Source organism: Chamaea fasciata, unplaced genomic scaffold (genome assembly GCF_029207755.1).
Source record: "Chamaea fasciata isolate MVZ Bird 193981 ecotype frontalis unplaced genomic scaffold, bChaFas1.0.hap1 SCAF_3, whole genome shotgun sequence".
Lineage (NCBI taxonomy): Eukaryota > Metazoa > Chordata > Aves > Passeriformes > Sylviidae > Chamaea > Chamaea fasciata.
The window spans coordinates 43,059,559-43,075,338 of record NW_027094088.1 but is presented as its reverse complement, the minus strand read 5'-3'; the positions used below and the strand labels follow the sequence as shown (position 1 = coordinate 43,075,338).

General features: G+C 38.3%; 1 protein-coding gene across 11 annotated transcripts in view; it reads right to left on the bottom strand.

The window, feature by feature from the left end:
• Window positions 1–15,780, bottom strand: part of DISC1 (DISC1 scaffold protein) — a 190,599-nt gene that overhangs the window by 30,814 nt on the left and 144,005 nt on the right. For all 11 annotated transcript variants that reach the window (XM_066178779.1, XM_066178781.1, XM_066178774.1 and 8 more), the window contains one exon: window positions 13,066–13,126. In XM_066178779.1, the coding sequence (XP_066034876.1) occupies window positions 13,066–13,126 (61 nt within the window). The remainder of the gene's footprint in view (window positions 1–13,065; window positions 13,127–15,780) is intronic.

The following is a 15,780-nucleotide window of genomic DNA, read 5'->3' as shown; positions in this document are numbered from 1 at the left end:
GTTCCCTCCTTGTTCACAAATTTCAGACAAGTCCTAGTGGAGAACCCAAATACAGTCAGACACCTTCTCATCTGAGATATTTAACACTGTAGATGCCCTAAGCTGAGCATAAAAAACACTTAGAGAATGGAACTGAAACGTAACACTGTGTTGAAAGGAAAAATGCCATGCTGGAAGGCAACCACTCAAACACTGCACAGCTTTCTTCAGACAGCTACTGCCTGCTGCATGCTCCTTGCTTCTTTCACATCTCTGCTTGCCCATATCTGAACTTTCACTCCAGGAACTGAGTCATTCTATGGGTTTGGGAGCAGGGACAACCCTTATAGGTCTTTATACTCCTTTCATTTAAAAACTTAACCCTGTTCTTCACTGCCCCTATTTTCCCCCTCTCTCTGTTCTGTTTCCTAGAAGGTAATGCAGCCATTCTATTACTTGGGGTAGCTCCAGGTAGTGTCTTTAGACAAAGACATTTTGTATATATTCAAAATGAGGCTATACCACCAATTCTATAAATTGCATAATTAAGGAAAAAGGGTAAATATTCTATTATGATGGATTCTAAGATTTCTAAGGGACTTTCTCAGACCTCTCAAAAGCTATAAACTTGAACTGCCTTCTTCATATTTTTTTAAAAATTCCTTTCCATGCAGAACTTTTCATAGAAATAAGCTAATAACAACAAATAAGAAATAATATTCACGTAAAAATACATAGCCCCTCACAGTAATCTCAGTAAACAAAAAAAAAAAAAAAAACCAGAATATCTGCCCATGTTTTCTGCCAAATGTGTTTTAAAAAATTAAGCTTATCAATTATACTCATCATCCACAATTTTTTTCCACTCAGTAAAACTACTGCATCCAGGGTACTGAAAGATTAACATTGAAATCTAAAACCAGTCTGCTAAGAATTGACATCTTTTCCAAAAAAGCCCCACCCTGATATGGCAATTCAAGGACAAAACTACCACCTTGTATTTTATGTGAAATGTACATATTATATGTCTGTTTTTTCTTTCTCAAAAGGCCTGATAAAAACAATATATCTAGAGCTTAAAAACAACAATAGACATTTGATTAGGATTATTAAAAAACAAGATACCACACAATATCAAACAATACTTGTGTGATTTTGTCTTCAATACTCCAGCCATTTATTTTACCTGGTGCAGAACTTTAATCATGGCCTGTCATCTCTTTACCAATATTCAATGTCACTGTGTTATACTTAAATTATCTCCACTGGAAACACCAAATGATAGACTGCTGCAGCTGATGGTTTTCACTTTGATTCTTAACACAGGGTGGATGCAGGAATGGGATCAACACGCTGAATGCAGAAAATTCAGTAATTTACAAGGGAAGAAGGAAGGCATCTTGTTGAGCGTATTTATAATTAATTTTTGTCCCTATATTTACTTTGTAGGTTGTTTTTACTATATTACCCAATCTATAATGTAAAAATTTACTACCTGCTTTCAGGGCTATTTATTTTTCTTTAAAAAAAGGAACAGTCCTCTGCTCTTTCCTCCACTGAAACATCTATTACAAATAATCTATTCTAAGACTAAAAACCTTAACTTTGATAGATGAGGAGAAAGCTACCAGGGAATTCTTCTCATTCAGCAGTTCACATAAAGCCAGTTTCTCAACCCTAGTTTATCATTCGCCTTGTTCATAATCTGATAAAACACCTTTGAGTTCGGTACTAACTCTGATAATTCAGTCTGTATCCTGCCTGCCTTTGGCTCCTGCAATAACAGCAAAGCCCCACAATGTCATTAATTTTGGCTGGATAGGAATTGCTGGAATGAGATATTTTTTCTGCACTATTTAATATTTGATCCCAAATTAGATTTAAAAGAGAGGCATGAATTAGGCCTCAATTTCGAAAAACATGCATCTCAGTATCTATGTGACCATCTAAGCTCTGTTCAGCTCAGCTGCTGCACAGGCCTCAATACTTTCTTGAGCTTGAACCCCACAAAGCATCCAACTTCTGGTGACCTCCTCTAAAATGGAAGTCATTCAGTGGCTTTCAAAGTCACAAGCAGTTCTAATCCAAGAGAATACATTTGTTTCTAAAAGTATGCCACAGGAAAAAAGCACAGCATTTGTACTAAGGCCACATTCTCAGCTGCCACAAATCCACACTGCTGCAATAGCAGCAATGGCTATTTATACCAAGGGAAGAACGTGTTCTTATTTCAAAGCAATTAGAATAATGAGCCTGATCTCTTATTGCTTATTACATTCTCTGACCACAGTGCTAAGAAGCACATAGAAGGAATTCAAAATTCTCCTACCATTTTTATTCACCTCTGTTCTCTGATATAAAACAGTTTAAAATATACCTCCCTCTCTGAAAGCATGAGAGATTTAGAATTTCAATGTCAAAGGAATTTGGGGATGTGAATCATCCTGTGTACCACTGACCAAACAGGAATTAAGCACACATAATGATCGAAAAACAGGGCAAAGAAATAACCTTTTAGAAGAGGTACAATTGGGAGAGGTGATACATTGTCATCATGAAGGAATGTACCTTGAAATTGAGCTTTTGTAACCAGGAAGACACACCTGGAAAAACGAGAGCGTTGGCCAAATACCGATGTCAATAGCCAAGTGCTTACGAAGTTCCTCTGAAACATCCAAGGGCACCAAATGACCTGCTGTAGTTGCAGAATCATACAGGTTCAGGAGTCAAATCCTGTTCTGGATCAAAAAGAGCAAGAGAGAAAGGGCAAGGTCTACAGATCCTCCCTGGCTGGACCCTGCTAGCTACAAAAACCCTGCACTGCTGCTTAAACACTTAAAATAGCTGGGCTACGTGTTGTCTCCCCAGACTAGCACAGGACACTCCCATTAGCAAGTACATTAATTAATGAAAACTTCCAAATTCTAGGAGGAAAGAGTGCCCCAGCTGCATGCAAAATAGAGTTATCCTATGTCTTCATACTTGTGTTATGCAGATGGCAATACTTTATTTTCCACTTGTTTAGTTATCATTGTTTCTATCTAACTGGCCAGCCAGAGCTTTGTGCAAAGTATCATCCAAGGACAGAACAGGAGGATTTAGCAGCACTGGTGGCAGATGATGTCAGGCCTCCATCCTCATCTTCCTTGACTGCTCTACACCCACTACGACCGTTGATGACAATCCCACTCAAGATTGATGGCAAAGCCTCTGTAATTGCACAAACGGGTTTCAAATCTTGTCATCAGGGATGCATTGGAAAACAGTAGCAGTAGGAAAATACACATCCACTTCCCAACACTTTTCTTCCCAAGTTCAGAAGGGAGTACCTGTTTTTCACCAGATGTATTCACTTACATGCAGCCACCAAGAGCACCTGGTTAGAGAGCGAAAGCTCAGTGCCATGGACCCAGAGGTGACAAACAGCTTTGCTATCCCTCTCTCCCCTGACAGTTGTATCTTCACAGCTAAGATGGGTTGAAGTTTGCATGAAATCAGCTCACAGCAGTCAACAGCAGGGCAGAGCTGGGCAAGGCACAGGTGATGCTGAAGGGCAAAGAGAAGCCCTTTGAAGAGTTGACAGTTATTTTTCTCAGTAAGACTGGGAAAAGTCCCATAAAATTACTGGAAACAGTCCTCTGCGTAAAGGAATATTTTTTATCAATTTCTCAAACTCAGTCTCTAGTTTTCAGACTGCCTCTCACCTAACACTGCTATATTCTGCAGCATGTTTTCCTTGTTACTTGAAGGGAATGATGAAACTGTTGTCCTTTAGGTTGACAGAGTGTCCAAATTTAACTCCTCAGCAGCCACAGCACACTGCAAATATCATCCTCATATTGTTGATCTTGGATCTTATTTTCAAACTCCCTCTGAAAATTCTAGGATGAGGTCAGCAGGCAAACAATCTTTGTGAAGTGCAGTGGAGCTGTTATAAAAAATATTATGTCATAGCCAAAGCATTTTTGCATAGGAAATAGAAAACTATTAAAAATAAATCACCAAAGCTCATTGCATCAATCTTCTCTTCATTAACGCAAACATACATCAGGACCAATATCTTCAAGAGAAATTGTATAGGCTTCCAGGTCAAAGAGCCAAGAACCTACTCTTGGGGAAGAGGAAGGATGTATGACTGCAGTCAGTCATGGTAGACATTCACCACTCATAAAATGGAATTCTCTCCACATTGAAAAGTATCACTAATTAACAAACAATAAAAAAATTATTAATACGAATTTTAAACTCTTAACAAAATTCATACAATTCAAGCAAGAAGAAAACAAGAAATTAGGGAAAAAATAAGAAAAAAATTACTTTTGCTCCAAAACAGGGAAATCTCAGCACATCAAAGCAGCAAAGTGATATAGAATTATTTACTCTTAACGAGGCAAGAGTTTGCAGCAGAGAGGACTACTGTGTGTGCCGGTCTTAGCTGAGGTAATTTTGTTCACAGTGGCCGGTAGGGATTTTGTATTTTGGATTTGTGCAGAACACAGGGTTGATAATGCAGAGATGTTTTTGTTATTGCTGAGCAGGGCTTACATGGAACGAAGGCCTTTTCTGCTTTTGGTACTGCCACACTGGCAGTTAGGAAGTTAGGAGTGCAGGGAAGGTGGGAGAAGACACAGCAGGGACAAGTGGCCCAGGCTGACAAAAGGGATATTCCAGACTATATAACATCAGGCTGTATATACAACTGGAGGTAGAAAGAGGAAGTGAAGCATACTTGGATTGATGGCATTTCTCTTCCCAAGTAACTGCTCTGTGTGAGGGGGCCCTGCTCTCCTGGGAATGGCTGAACACCTGCCTGCCCATGGAAAACGGTGAAATAATGCCTTGCTTTGCTTTGCTTTGCTTTGCTTTGCTTTGCTTGTGGGTGTGGCTTTTACTTTCCTCATTACCGCAGGCCTTTATCTCAACCCATGAGTTTTCTCGCTTTTACCTTTCTCCCTGATCCCACTGCTGGGGGAGTGAGCAAGGGGCTGTGGGGGGCTTGGCTGCTGGCTGGGGTGAAACTATGAGAACGTGACACTAATGAATTTCAGCAAAACGTTCAACTATAGCTTTGCAGGCATCACTGACCAGCACCAGAACAATGCAGCATAAGAAAAGGGCATACAGAGTAAAACAAAATCCTAACAAAATACACAGTTACTAACCAGCTAGAGAGACTGCAAACTTTCATCACAATTCCTTTTCAAGTAAGGGCAATACTCTGTTTTCAGAAGGCGAGATGCCTTGCCCTCTGACAATTTCTGCCATGCTAAGAATAAAATGAATGGAAGACAAAGAGCCTAGAGGAAAGAAGAGTAAGATTTTCCATGAATAAGCAGTAAAATCCCCTGTCACCTTGTCTTTGACAATGCTGCACACTAACTACTGATGTTAATTCAATAACTTGGAAAAAAGCCCTAGATGAAACCTGAATTAGTATGGACAGGGAGTTAGTAAAGGCTGTTCAACCATGTGCTTTGCTTTTTCTAAAGCTCTGAGGCACTGGAAACTGGCCTCAAATGTGACCTTTTTTTTTTTTCTTTTCCCTAAAAAGATCTAGTTTCAATGCTGAGAATAGCTAAAAAGAGCAGAGCTTTCTGCTACTTCTTATCAAACAGTATGGTCATGTGCCACAGTTCCCCCATCTCCCAATTAAAAATCAGTATTTGTGACCCAGTAACTCTAAATAGGCAAAATACAAAAAAAGACATTAACAATTTCTGAGTTTTTAATTCTTCTTAACCCGTCTTCACTTCTTATCATCTCATTTAGACGCCAGTCATTAAAAAATGCTATATGCAACACATATACATTGGTGTAATACTAATTGTCTACTCAGACTTGAAGTGAAAAAGTCAATTTTGTGTAATGTCCCTCTCCCCCAGAGTACTGTGGGGCCCAAGAGCCTACCTAGCTCATCTCTTCCTTTCTGCAAAAATCTCCCTCCACACCTTAAACCAGCAGATGGTTCCTTAGGATATAAAACAACATTCTCTTCCCCTTGTAGCAAAAAATTAGTTTTATCACTGCAAATTCAGAAGATTCCTGCTACTGCCACAAAAGGCATGGTGGATTCCATCAATGCAATTATCTCCTATCTTGTGGATACACAGACAGAAGTGGTGTTAGGGATGTTTTTTGGTTTGGTATTTGCTCTGTTTTGCTTTATTTGCTTTTTAATATCTTTTCTCATTTGGTGCAGGAAGCAGATTGCATTCTTTGCTCTCCATTTTTACCGCTTGTGCAACATGCATTTCACCTGCCAATAGGTATTAGGTCTGCCAGGGCTGAAAGGCAAGTTCAAGGCTGGGAACTGAGAGGTCCATCCTGGCTCAGACATGTGTTTATCAAAGGATCTCCACTAGCACATGGCACCAGATAACACTGATGATAAATTATGATAATTATGCTGCAGAAACATGATTAGAAACTCTAATCTGCTGCACTTCTATAGCAAGGATTTCTTTTTCCATACCCTGTGGGCATTAGCTACACTTTCCACAACCAGAAATGAAAGGCATAGTGAAGATTCTCCCCTTTCCTCCAGACCCAGTTAATCTAGGCTAATCCACTTCTGTGAAGCAATACCATCAAATTTCTTCTGACATTATTTAAATTTAATAAGAGCGTCCAAGATACTATACCTCATCAGGAAACTGCAAACATTTTCAAATGTATTGCAAGTGATTGTGAAGGCAATAAGGATATTTGGTGAGAGCCAGCACTGTGGTCATGCAGAATAAGACAGTTTGAAAAGCAATCTAATGTGTTTTAAACTTTTCACTGTCTTCATTGAAGAAAGTGCATTATTATATTCCTACTATCCAACCTCCCCCTGCTCCATGATACACAAAAGAGAGCAGCAAAAATAGATGTCCTAAGGGATAAAGTTGGAAATAAAGGTAAGAAAAAAATACAGAGTGGAAATGAGACAAGTCCAAGGAAGGAAGACAGAGGAGCCACAATAATGGAAAATTCAGGAGGAGAATCATAAAGTCCCCTTTCTAAGATTGCTAACATCAAGACAAAGCAATTAAAGAATGGCAAAAAAGAAAGCACACAATATTTAAAGCAGAGGGGGAAATAGAAGCAGAAAGAATAATTAAATTTTTCTTCTTTCTTAATTGGATTCACAACTGTGAAACTTTCCTGAACTATTAAAAAAAGAGATTATCTCCCAAAAAAGAATGGCCAATATAACAACCAAAAAAATCACCTGTAAATTATTAACTAACACACTTAGCAATTTGCTTTTCATTATTCACAGCTCCTTTTATTTTTGAGTATTTCGGGCAAGTAAACTTCCCTCACTACAATAGTACCAAGAAATCAGTGGGATCTTGCCAAATTTCCCCTCCCCTATAACAACACCTTTAAAATGCTACTTTTATTCACAAGTTCCTATGTTCTTGTAACCAGTTATATGGCTGAAAGTTATAATCCTTCAATTTGTGGTATCATAACATTTCCACAGCAAAGTAAATGGTCAAAGTAAATGGTCATTTCCACAGCAAAGTAAAAAGAGTTGCTGTTTTCAGGCTGGAAAAGAATATCAGGAAAGCATGAGCCTTTAAGAAACAATAATCCTGTTTTCATGACAGCCTCTCTCATGTAGACAGAAAAAAAGAGGTAACTGAAACAAAGCAGCTGTATTGTGTATGAGAAGAGATTGTCCAAAGTAAAGTGTTTGATTGCTCCCATGAGGGTTTGGTGACACTCCAATGTGTTCTTCACATTACTGAAACATGAGAAATTATTTGGTGGTGGTTGAAGCCTTTTTGGGTACCCACCAGTATGATAAAACTACACACTATGGTAGAGAGACACTATTTTACTCTAAAGAACAGCAAACCATGATTATGCATAATGCCTTCAGATGTCACTGGAGAGCGCAAAGATTTCTTCCAAATTTATGAATCTTGCAAGTTATGCACCATATTCACTTCACACAGCATCAATTTCTAAATGTGTTCCAAATTTTCAGTACTTAAGTTAACCGAGCCTAGTCCTGCAGTCCTTTGTTGCAACAGAAGGCAACACAAGTGATTCCACTGCCATCCAAGGACATTTTTTTCCATGAAGAAAAGGACCTCTCATAAACAACAGCCTGAAGTCATAAGCTAACAGTTGGGAGAACTACCCCTATATAATCAACATTAATTTAAAACACAAAATATTTCAAACAGACAGGAACAACAGAGAAAGAGAGCTACAAATCTGCAAGGATACACAGTCCTTTTGATGTGCTCTAAAACCACCTTTAAGACCATCAGCTGTATGAAACAATGTCTTTTCAGTGTGCTGTGCGATTCAGAGCATTCATACCCAGCTCTGCTCCCAAAACCATTTCTGAAACTTAGTATTTTATAAAGGGGACTTGAGGCATGTGGTATGTAAGCTAACTGTGAATAATAAGGAAAGACAGTAACTTCTAAGACTGTTCATTTTCATGTAAACTGGAATGTGACGTGGTGGCATCTAATCCTGACCTGTCCTCTTATGGTATGGGATCCTCAGAACATTGTAAGTTCTGCCTGAAGGGACAGGATCTCAGTGAAGATGACATGCTCAAATGCATTAAAAACACTGCCTGCATGAGAAACCCTTGTTTCTGATACAGAATACATGCATGCCCTAGCAGTCTGAGCAACCAGGCTGCAGCCACATTTGTTCTGAACTAGGCAAGTGACATTTGATCGAAACTCTTAAAAAAACCCAAAACCTACACATGAGATGAGGTAAAACAGACCTTGGGCTTGATTTCTGCTATTATAATAAATGCAAGTTGCCTTAATCACATCAACTATCCTAACACCTCAGTGAACGAGGAGCCATGCAGATGAGCACAACTTACAACAGAGTAAGACTCCATGACATTTTCCATACTGTGTATCCAACTGTAAAAATACAGGCACCATTAAAATGAAAACAAACATTGTTGAACAGAAAATGAACCCAAGACAAACAGCAAAAGGGAGTCAATTAAAGAAGAAAGGTTTTGCACACATTTGCAAAGTTACCTGATGCTGTATCATTCAACAATGGCAAAGTACAGTCACTGCAATATTGAATCTTGTTACATTTATGCATTTCCCCTTTATTCCAGGATAGCACTGAAAACAGCTCAATAAAACACCTTTGTGTAATTGTCACCAGTTATTCTTGAACAATATTATTCCCCCAAAATAATTTCATGATTTCTATCTGGGAATTAAGAAAAGCCACTTAAAAGCCCTGTTTTTGTGATGAATGGAAGTCACAGCATAATCTTTTGAGGTCTGGAGAACAGTACAATCACATTAAATTGCCTCAGCTCAAGAAATGTCATCTTTACATCAGCTGGTACAAAAAAATTGTTTCCAGCCTGAGGCAGCTATGATAAGGGATTTAGAAGTCATTGCCTTGTGGGTCAAGAGATATAAAGGAATGCATCCCCACATACAAAGTGTCTGCTTCTCAGAATTTTGGAGCTAATGTTCTCACAGCTGTGTATGACTTAGACCAGCTGGGAAGAAGAAAGGGACTAAATGAGTCACTAGAAGGATCGAGTATTTTGTCTAATCTGCATTTTAACACTCCAGCAGCAGAACGGTGGATAAGCAAAATAAGATCAGATCATTATCCAGCAAGGGATGGGGCCGTAAAGTCTCTGGGAAGCATAGTAGAAAACACACAGTCCTGGGGGCAGGCAGGCAAAGGTGACATTTCAGCCCGATCTCTGCACTGCTAAGATACTACCAGCAGCTGGAACAACTCTCAGCACAACTGACGAGGGTCATGGGTTACACAAAATTACCACAGACCATCTGGCACTCCTAAGCATGCCTGTGCTGCTCCATTGACAAGAGGGAAAAGCTTTTGGAAAGCCTTACTCAGCAGCCTTAGCACTGCAGCTTCCCTATAGCACACATCAGAGTTTCTATAACATGACACACAGGCACTAACTAAGATGAAATCTTTTACGGCTTTACAGCACTCTCTCTTAGGATCAGTTTGTGACCCTCACCCATTCATATGACTAAAGCTCACTTATGGCAGAACTTGGTGGTTTTTGAAAGAGTTGGACGGTTGAAGTCCACTTTATTCATGGCAATGATATAAAATACTAGCAGAGCCTTCACTTGGTGTAGAAACAAGTGAAACAAAAAAAAAAACCCCGCTGTCTGTGGAAGGACAAGAATTCCATGAGAAGATGCTCATCTGAATTTCAATGAGCTAGAGCAATTACTATAAACTTCTCCTGTACAATCCCTCCTAAATGGTTCAAGTGATGAAATGAAGTTATCCACACATAACTTCTTGTATTTCAGATATTCACACAGACAGAGGTATTTTCTGAACTCACTTTTATTGTCCTAACTCTGACCACTTCTGCACATCTCCTGCCTACTAACAGAAGGTAAGCAATGATATTCACACTCCCGAGAGCAGCCAATGATTTAACGTATAAACTGGAAGAATGGCTTGATGTATGCTGGTGACTAGGAAAGAGCCAGCCAGCAGCATTCTTAAGCACACTGTTGATTCATTCTTTTATTGGAGGATACTGTCATCAACAACTGTCAGTCCATTGTCAGAATATAACCTATATTTTAAATCGGGAAAAAAACAATGTCAAGTAATCTGTATACGTAGTGGGTGTTTCACCTTCCTTGGGGTGAAACTATCAGATACTGAACATATTTCCATTTTTTGTCAATGCACATTTTCCCATTTTTTCTATAGATACAAGGCTACCAAAAGAGTAGTGTTCCTAATGAAATGTATTCTATCAAGCTACCTGACAGTGGATGCATTTTTTAGGCCACAGTGAAAAGTACTGCATTTGTTTTAAAAACCAACCAACCAACAAAAAAACCCAAAACCCCCACCTCCCCAAATGGTATTCCAGAAAATAAGCTAGGTTCCCCTCCCTTCTCTCCAACCATTTAAAAAAAAAAAAAAAAAAAAAAAAAAAAAAAAAAAAAAAAAAAAAAAGACAAAGGGTATATATTCCAAACTTTTCTTAAGAAAATTAAAGAGAAAATGGAAGAGGGTGAGGGGAATTGACTGACTAAATTTTTTTTTTGAAACTTGAATCTTCATAAAAGTTGTTTCATTATGAGATGTCTTCATTAACTTCCTTTTCCTTCTGTTACAAAGTGGTCAAAAATGACATTTCTAAGAGTACTGCTTTACTTTGAAGTTGTATCTTAAATTGAAGGGTTCTGAATCTCGACTGTTTCTATTTGAAACATTACCAGGCAAAATTATAGGTTTCATCTGGAGAAAAGCTTTAGAGGCTTATTTCAATTCATGCTACCCAGGCTTGATCCTCTTTTGTTTTCAAGAGCATCCCCAAAAGCGTATCCATGAGCCAGATGCAAATTCTATCTCTGTCTAAAATGTAATCTTAAAACTTACTCTTTAAACTTTCCTTAGAGACCCTTTCTTTAGCTTATGATATACATAAATGAGGAATCTGAGCATCTCTATGAAGACCAAAAAAGAAAAACTCTCTCAAGTTACTGCTCTAAGCAGGGGCAGGGTTCAGGGAAGCCTCTTGGGCTCTTGCTTCCTTTTTTTTTTTATTGCTCAAGCTGTAAAGCAGGTGTAGCTAACTACCTAAAGACCAAATAACCTATAAAAAACAAGTATCTATAACCACCTTATTAGCATAAAAAGAAAATATTTTTCAAGACATAGTATCTTGGAAACATTTTTCCGATAAAAACATTGAAGATTTTCTCTTTCCATCAATATTCAAACAAATTCTTAGCTCTTAATTACTTGAACTGTTTTTAGACTAATACCATTTGCACGTATTGGAAAACAAGTTCAAAACTGAATCTTCCCCATCTGGGACCTGCAAATGCTATCTGATAAACCTCTGGATGGAGAAACAAACATACAGCTTCTCTGAGTACTTAACACTTAAAGAGAAATTTACATCCTTCTAGGAGCCTGATATGTCAATTAAATCCATAAATCCACTCTAGAAGCATCAAAACACATTGCTATACTTTATTTTTTAATAAAGAGTGTGGTTTTCAAAAAGACAGCACACAAAGTCCTTAAGACTTGTCTTAAACTTATGGACTGAAGTATCCAGAGTAAAAATGTAATTAAAAGAGGGTTAAGCAGCACACAGAAACAAAGCATAATCTTCAGGTCTGTTTCCATAATTTTTCATTCAGATCTGAAGATTCTCTAAATTTAGGAGTTGAGTAAAATAAATATTTCTATATTCAAAAGTATGAGTGAGCAAAACTAAATATATAGAACCCCCTCTTTATCAATACAACAAAAAATAGCAAGGGCAACAATTTATTAATTTTACCTACTCAGTAAAGGAAATGGAAGTGGTGCTTATTTGGTAATTACACTTTATTAAGACACAAACTCCAATTACAACCCATGAAAGCCTTTTTCAATACAAATATACTCATTCAGGGCAAAGTTCACTAACTAGAATATTCCATTACAACAGCACTGTAATATTTGCTAACCATATCTCAAGGAGAAGCCTGAAGTCAGAGGGGTCACCTAGAACCCTCTTCATACAGCAAGACAAGGAAATAGGAATGTTAGGATTTGTTTGAAAAAAACCCAAAGGTATAAAACCCTATAAATTCTGCATTGGGATTCAGTTCTTAAAATATCTCTATTGTTGTCTTGGTTTGTATTTGCTCTCCGCAATACCCAAATTGGCATTTTTTCAAAACTGTTATATAGACTGTCATTACTTGCTAAAGATGTCCAGAATTCTGGTACGTTATTCTTTGGCCCTGCTCAGTGTTGGGTTTTGCATAGGAGTCGAAGGGTAATTTTTCACCCAGTTGTCATATCCCCAGTCAGAGTTTCTGGCTGGACCACTGCTGCTCCAGAGCAGCCCTGTGCACTGGAGAACACGGATTCTTTCTTTACCTGCACCCATTGGCAGGCTGCTGAATGCAGCCATGAACAGAGCTCCTAACACATATGGCATTCCCTACTTTGAACTATTTTTGGTATTATTCTAATGCGAGTTCCTTAACACTTTTATGCATATCAATGCTGCACGTTCAAGCATTTTTAAGATTTCAAAGGTTTTCATGATATCATCCTCACCTATGTAGTTTATCCTCCAGAATCTCCATGTACTTCTCAGCATTTTCTTTTACACTGGTCACTGCAAAATAAAGGCCAAAGTTAGGTAATGATGTGACTGCACAGTTGTATGGGAGTTGTCTTTTTTTAAACCAACTCATCTCTTACCCACATATTTTACACATGTCAGTTAGGAATAAGAATTTCATTAATCTTTTTCACATTCAAATTTTAGTGTGGGTTTTCCCTTTTTTCTTGAAAGCCTATTGTATCTATATCATAATAATAGATCAATAATGAATGCATTAACCTCTCAGTTGGGCCAGAAAAATGGTGAGACTGACAAAGACACGGTTTGTAGAAGTTTCTTCTTGACAAAATAAAAAAACAAACAAAGACAACAATGACAGCCAAAAAAAAACATCCCCACAAAAAAAAAAAAATACTACCCCCGCAGCTAGGTCCTCCTCTTTACCTTTAGAAGTAAGCCAGCCTAACAAATCTATCAGTCCATGCACAACAGTCCTTTAAATTGTCATCAATCTCATATCAAACTTTTTCTGATAAAAACAAAACACTATAGAATGAAAAGAAACACCACTCAAGATTGTTACAGAATGTAGGTTGGAGTTTTTTGTGGTTTGGTGTCTGTCTGGGGGAATAGTAGTGTGTGTGTGTGTGTGTGTGTGTGTGTGTGTGTGTGTTTGTTTGTTTCTGAAGTTCAGACCTAGACATTCTCTGAGTCCCTACAACTTCTTCACCTAGAAGACACTCCAAAAGACTACTTACCATAACACACAACAACAAAGCTGTTCTTCTGAATAACCACTGGAACTCTATCAATGGTAGAAAGTAAACCTCTTTCAGGAAAATGGAGGCTTTTAGATAATAACCATTTTCACAATTTAACAACTTTTCTTCCTCCCTCCTTAACAGCTGCTTGCAAAGTCCAAATCTAGTAGGACTGTAAATCACTTGGTCTCTTTTAAAGTCTTAATTCATTGTACACCAAATATATATTTTATATGAGAGGCATCCTACAGAACATCACTGTTTTTATGGGCAAAACATACTTCACAGATCAGAGAATTTACCCACTCATGTCCCCCACCTTCCTTATAATACGATGGCTCCAAGCACAGCTTACACACGTCAAGTGCTTTCCCCTTCTGTGTTTGTTGGTTTTTATTCCTTCACAGAGTAGAATGTCACCCACTAAAGCCTAACCTGCAATCTTGGCATTAGCCAAATCAGCTGTGCTGAAGTTTACACGCAGAGGAGTTCACTGAAGTAATGCCATTAGCAGCAAGCATCAGGGTCAGTGCAACATTGACTGCAGAAGGTGGTGTTCACCAGGTCACTCAGTACTCACACATCACTGAAGCTGTCTGCAATGCAATCGCAAGCATAGAACAGATTCTGCAAGGTTGATTTACTTTTTGGTTGCTTGTTTTGTTTCGCTTTGCTTGTTATATGACTTTATTAGATTAGCAAACAAATAAATCAACCAAACAACAAAAAACCCTGAAACAAACAAAAAACCCAAACCCACCACAGGCCCAGTAGTCTGGAAGCAGGATTCTGCAATATTATATTGTACATAAACAACTCCATTAGTTTATACATTCACAGTCCCAATTACACATTAGAAAAGTTCTGATGGATATTATGCAAAGGGGTTGATAAGGATTTCTGCAATGGCACGGGAGACTAAATAACTTTCCCTAGCAGTTTTGTAGCAGTTCTGTAACAACTACGGGGTTTAGTAAAAGCTCACATTTTCCTCACCATGCTTTTATTCCTACACTTCCCGTGGAACTGCAGAGAGCCTGCAAGACAGCAAGACTTTCTTTAATGACACACTACAGCTTTATAAAAAGGGCCACCACTTCTTGCAAACTCCCTATCCATCAATCCCCAAATGTGCTGACCTGAGGCCCAGTGCATGCTTTGATAGCAAATAGCTTCAAGGTGTTCGGGCGCTGTACTTCCCCTTCTCCTGCCATTGTCACAGTGTCCTTCAACATGAGCTGTTACAACTCAGGGGCTTATTCTTTTGGATAACAAAGTCAGCAGATATTATTCATTTTTGGAGAGGGATGAGAAGAGGTGGAGAATCTGTTTCACACTCACTTTGTTTCTAACCAATATAGAGACTTCTTACGTTACATGAAAGATAAACCTTGCTTTCAATTTCTCCTGCTGTGCTTGTCACTTTTTAATTGGGTTTGATCTGATAGAGTAATTCGCACTTTCACAGTTCAGTCCTGCCCCTACATGCAATTTTACAATGCCCTTGAAGCACACAGCTTAATATACTAGCATTATTCAATGACAAAAAGTAATGGACAAGAATACACCACTAGTCAAAAGTAGGTCAGCAAAAAGCTAACACTCATTTGGAAATCATCTCACATCACTAAACCCTGCTCTCTCCTGTCAAACATTTTAACTACATTAAAAGAAATGCAAACTTTTTCTGCTGAAAGAGAAAGCTCCCCAGACTAGCTTTGTCTCCTTGCCTTCTCTGTGTAATTGCAAAAGCTGTGATCTGGAGATTTTGCTGGAAGGAAAACACATCTTAAAAATCTGATTAAGGTTACTTCCCTTGCAACAAACTGTAGACAGCACTGCAACAAATACAGAAATACTTTCAGCCTTTTAATCATCCATTGAAATAGAAGACAAGCAACAGATTAGCAGATTTTTTTGTTCTAATTTAATGAATCTATTCAC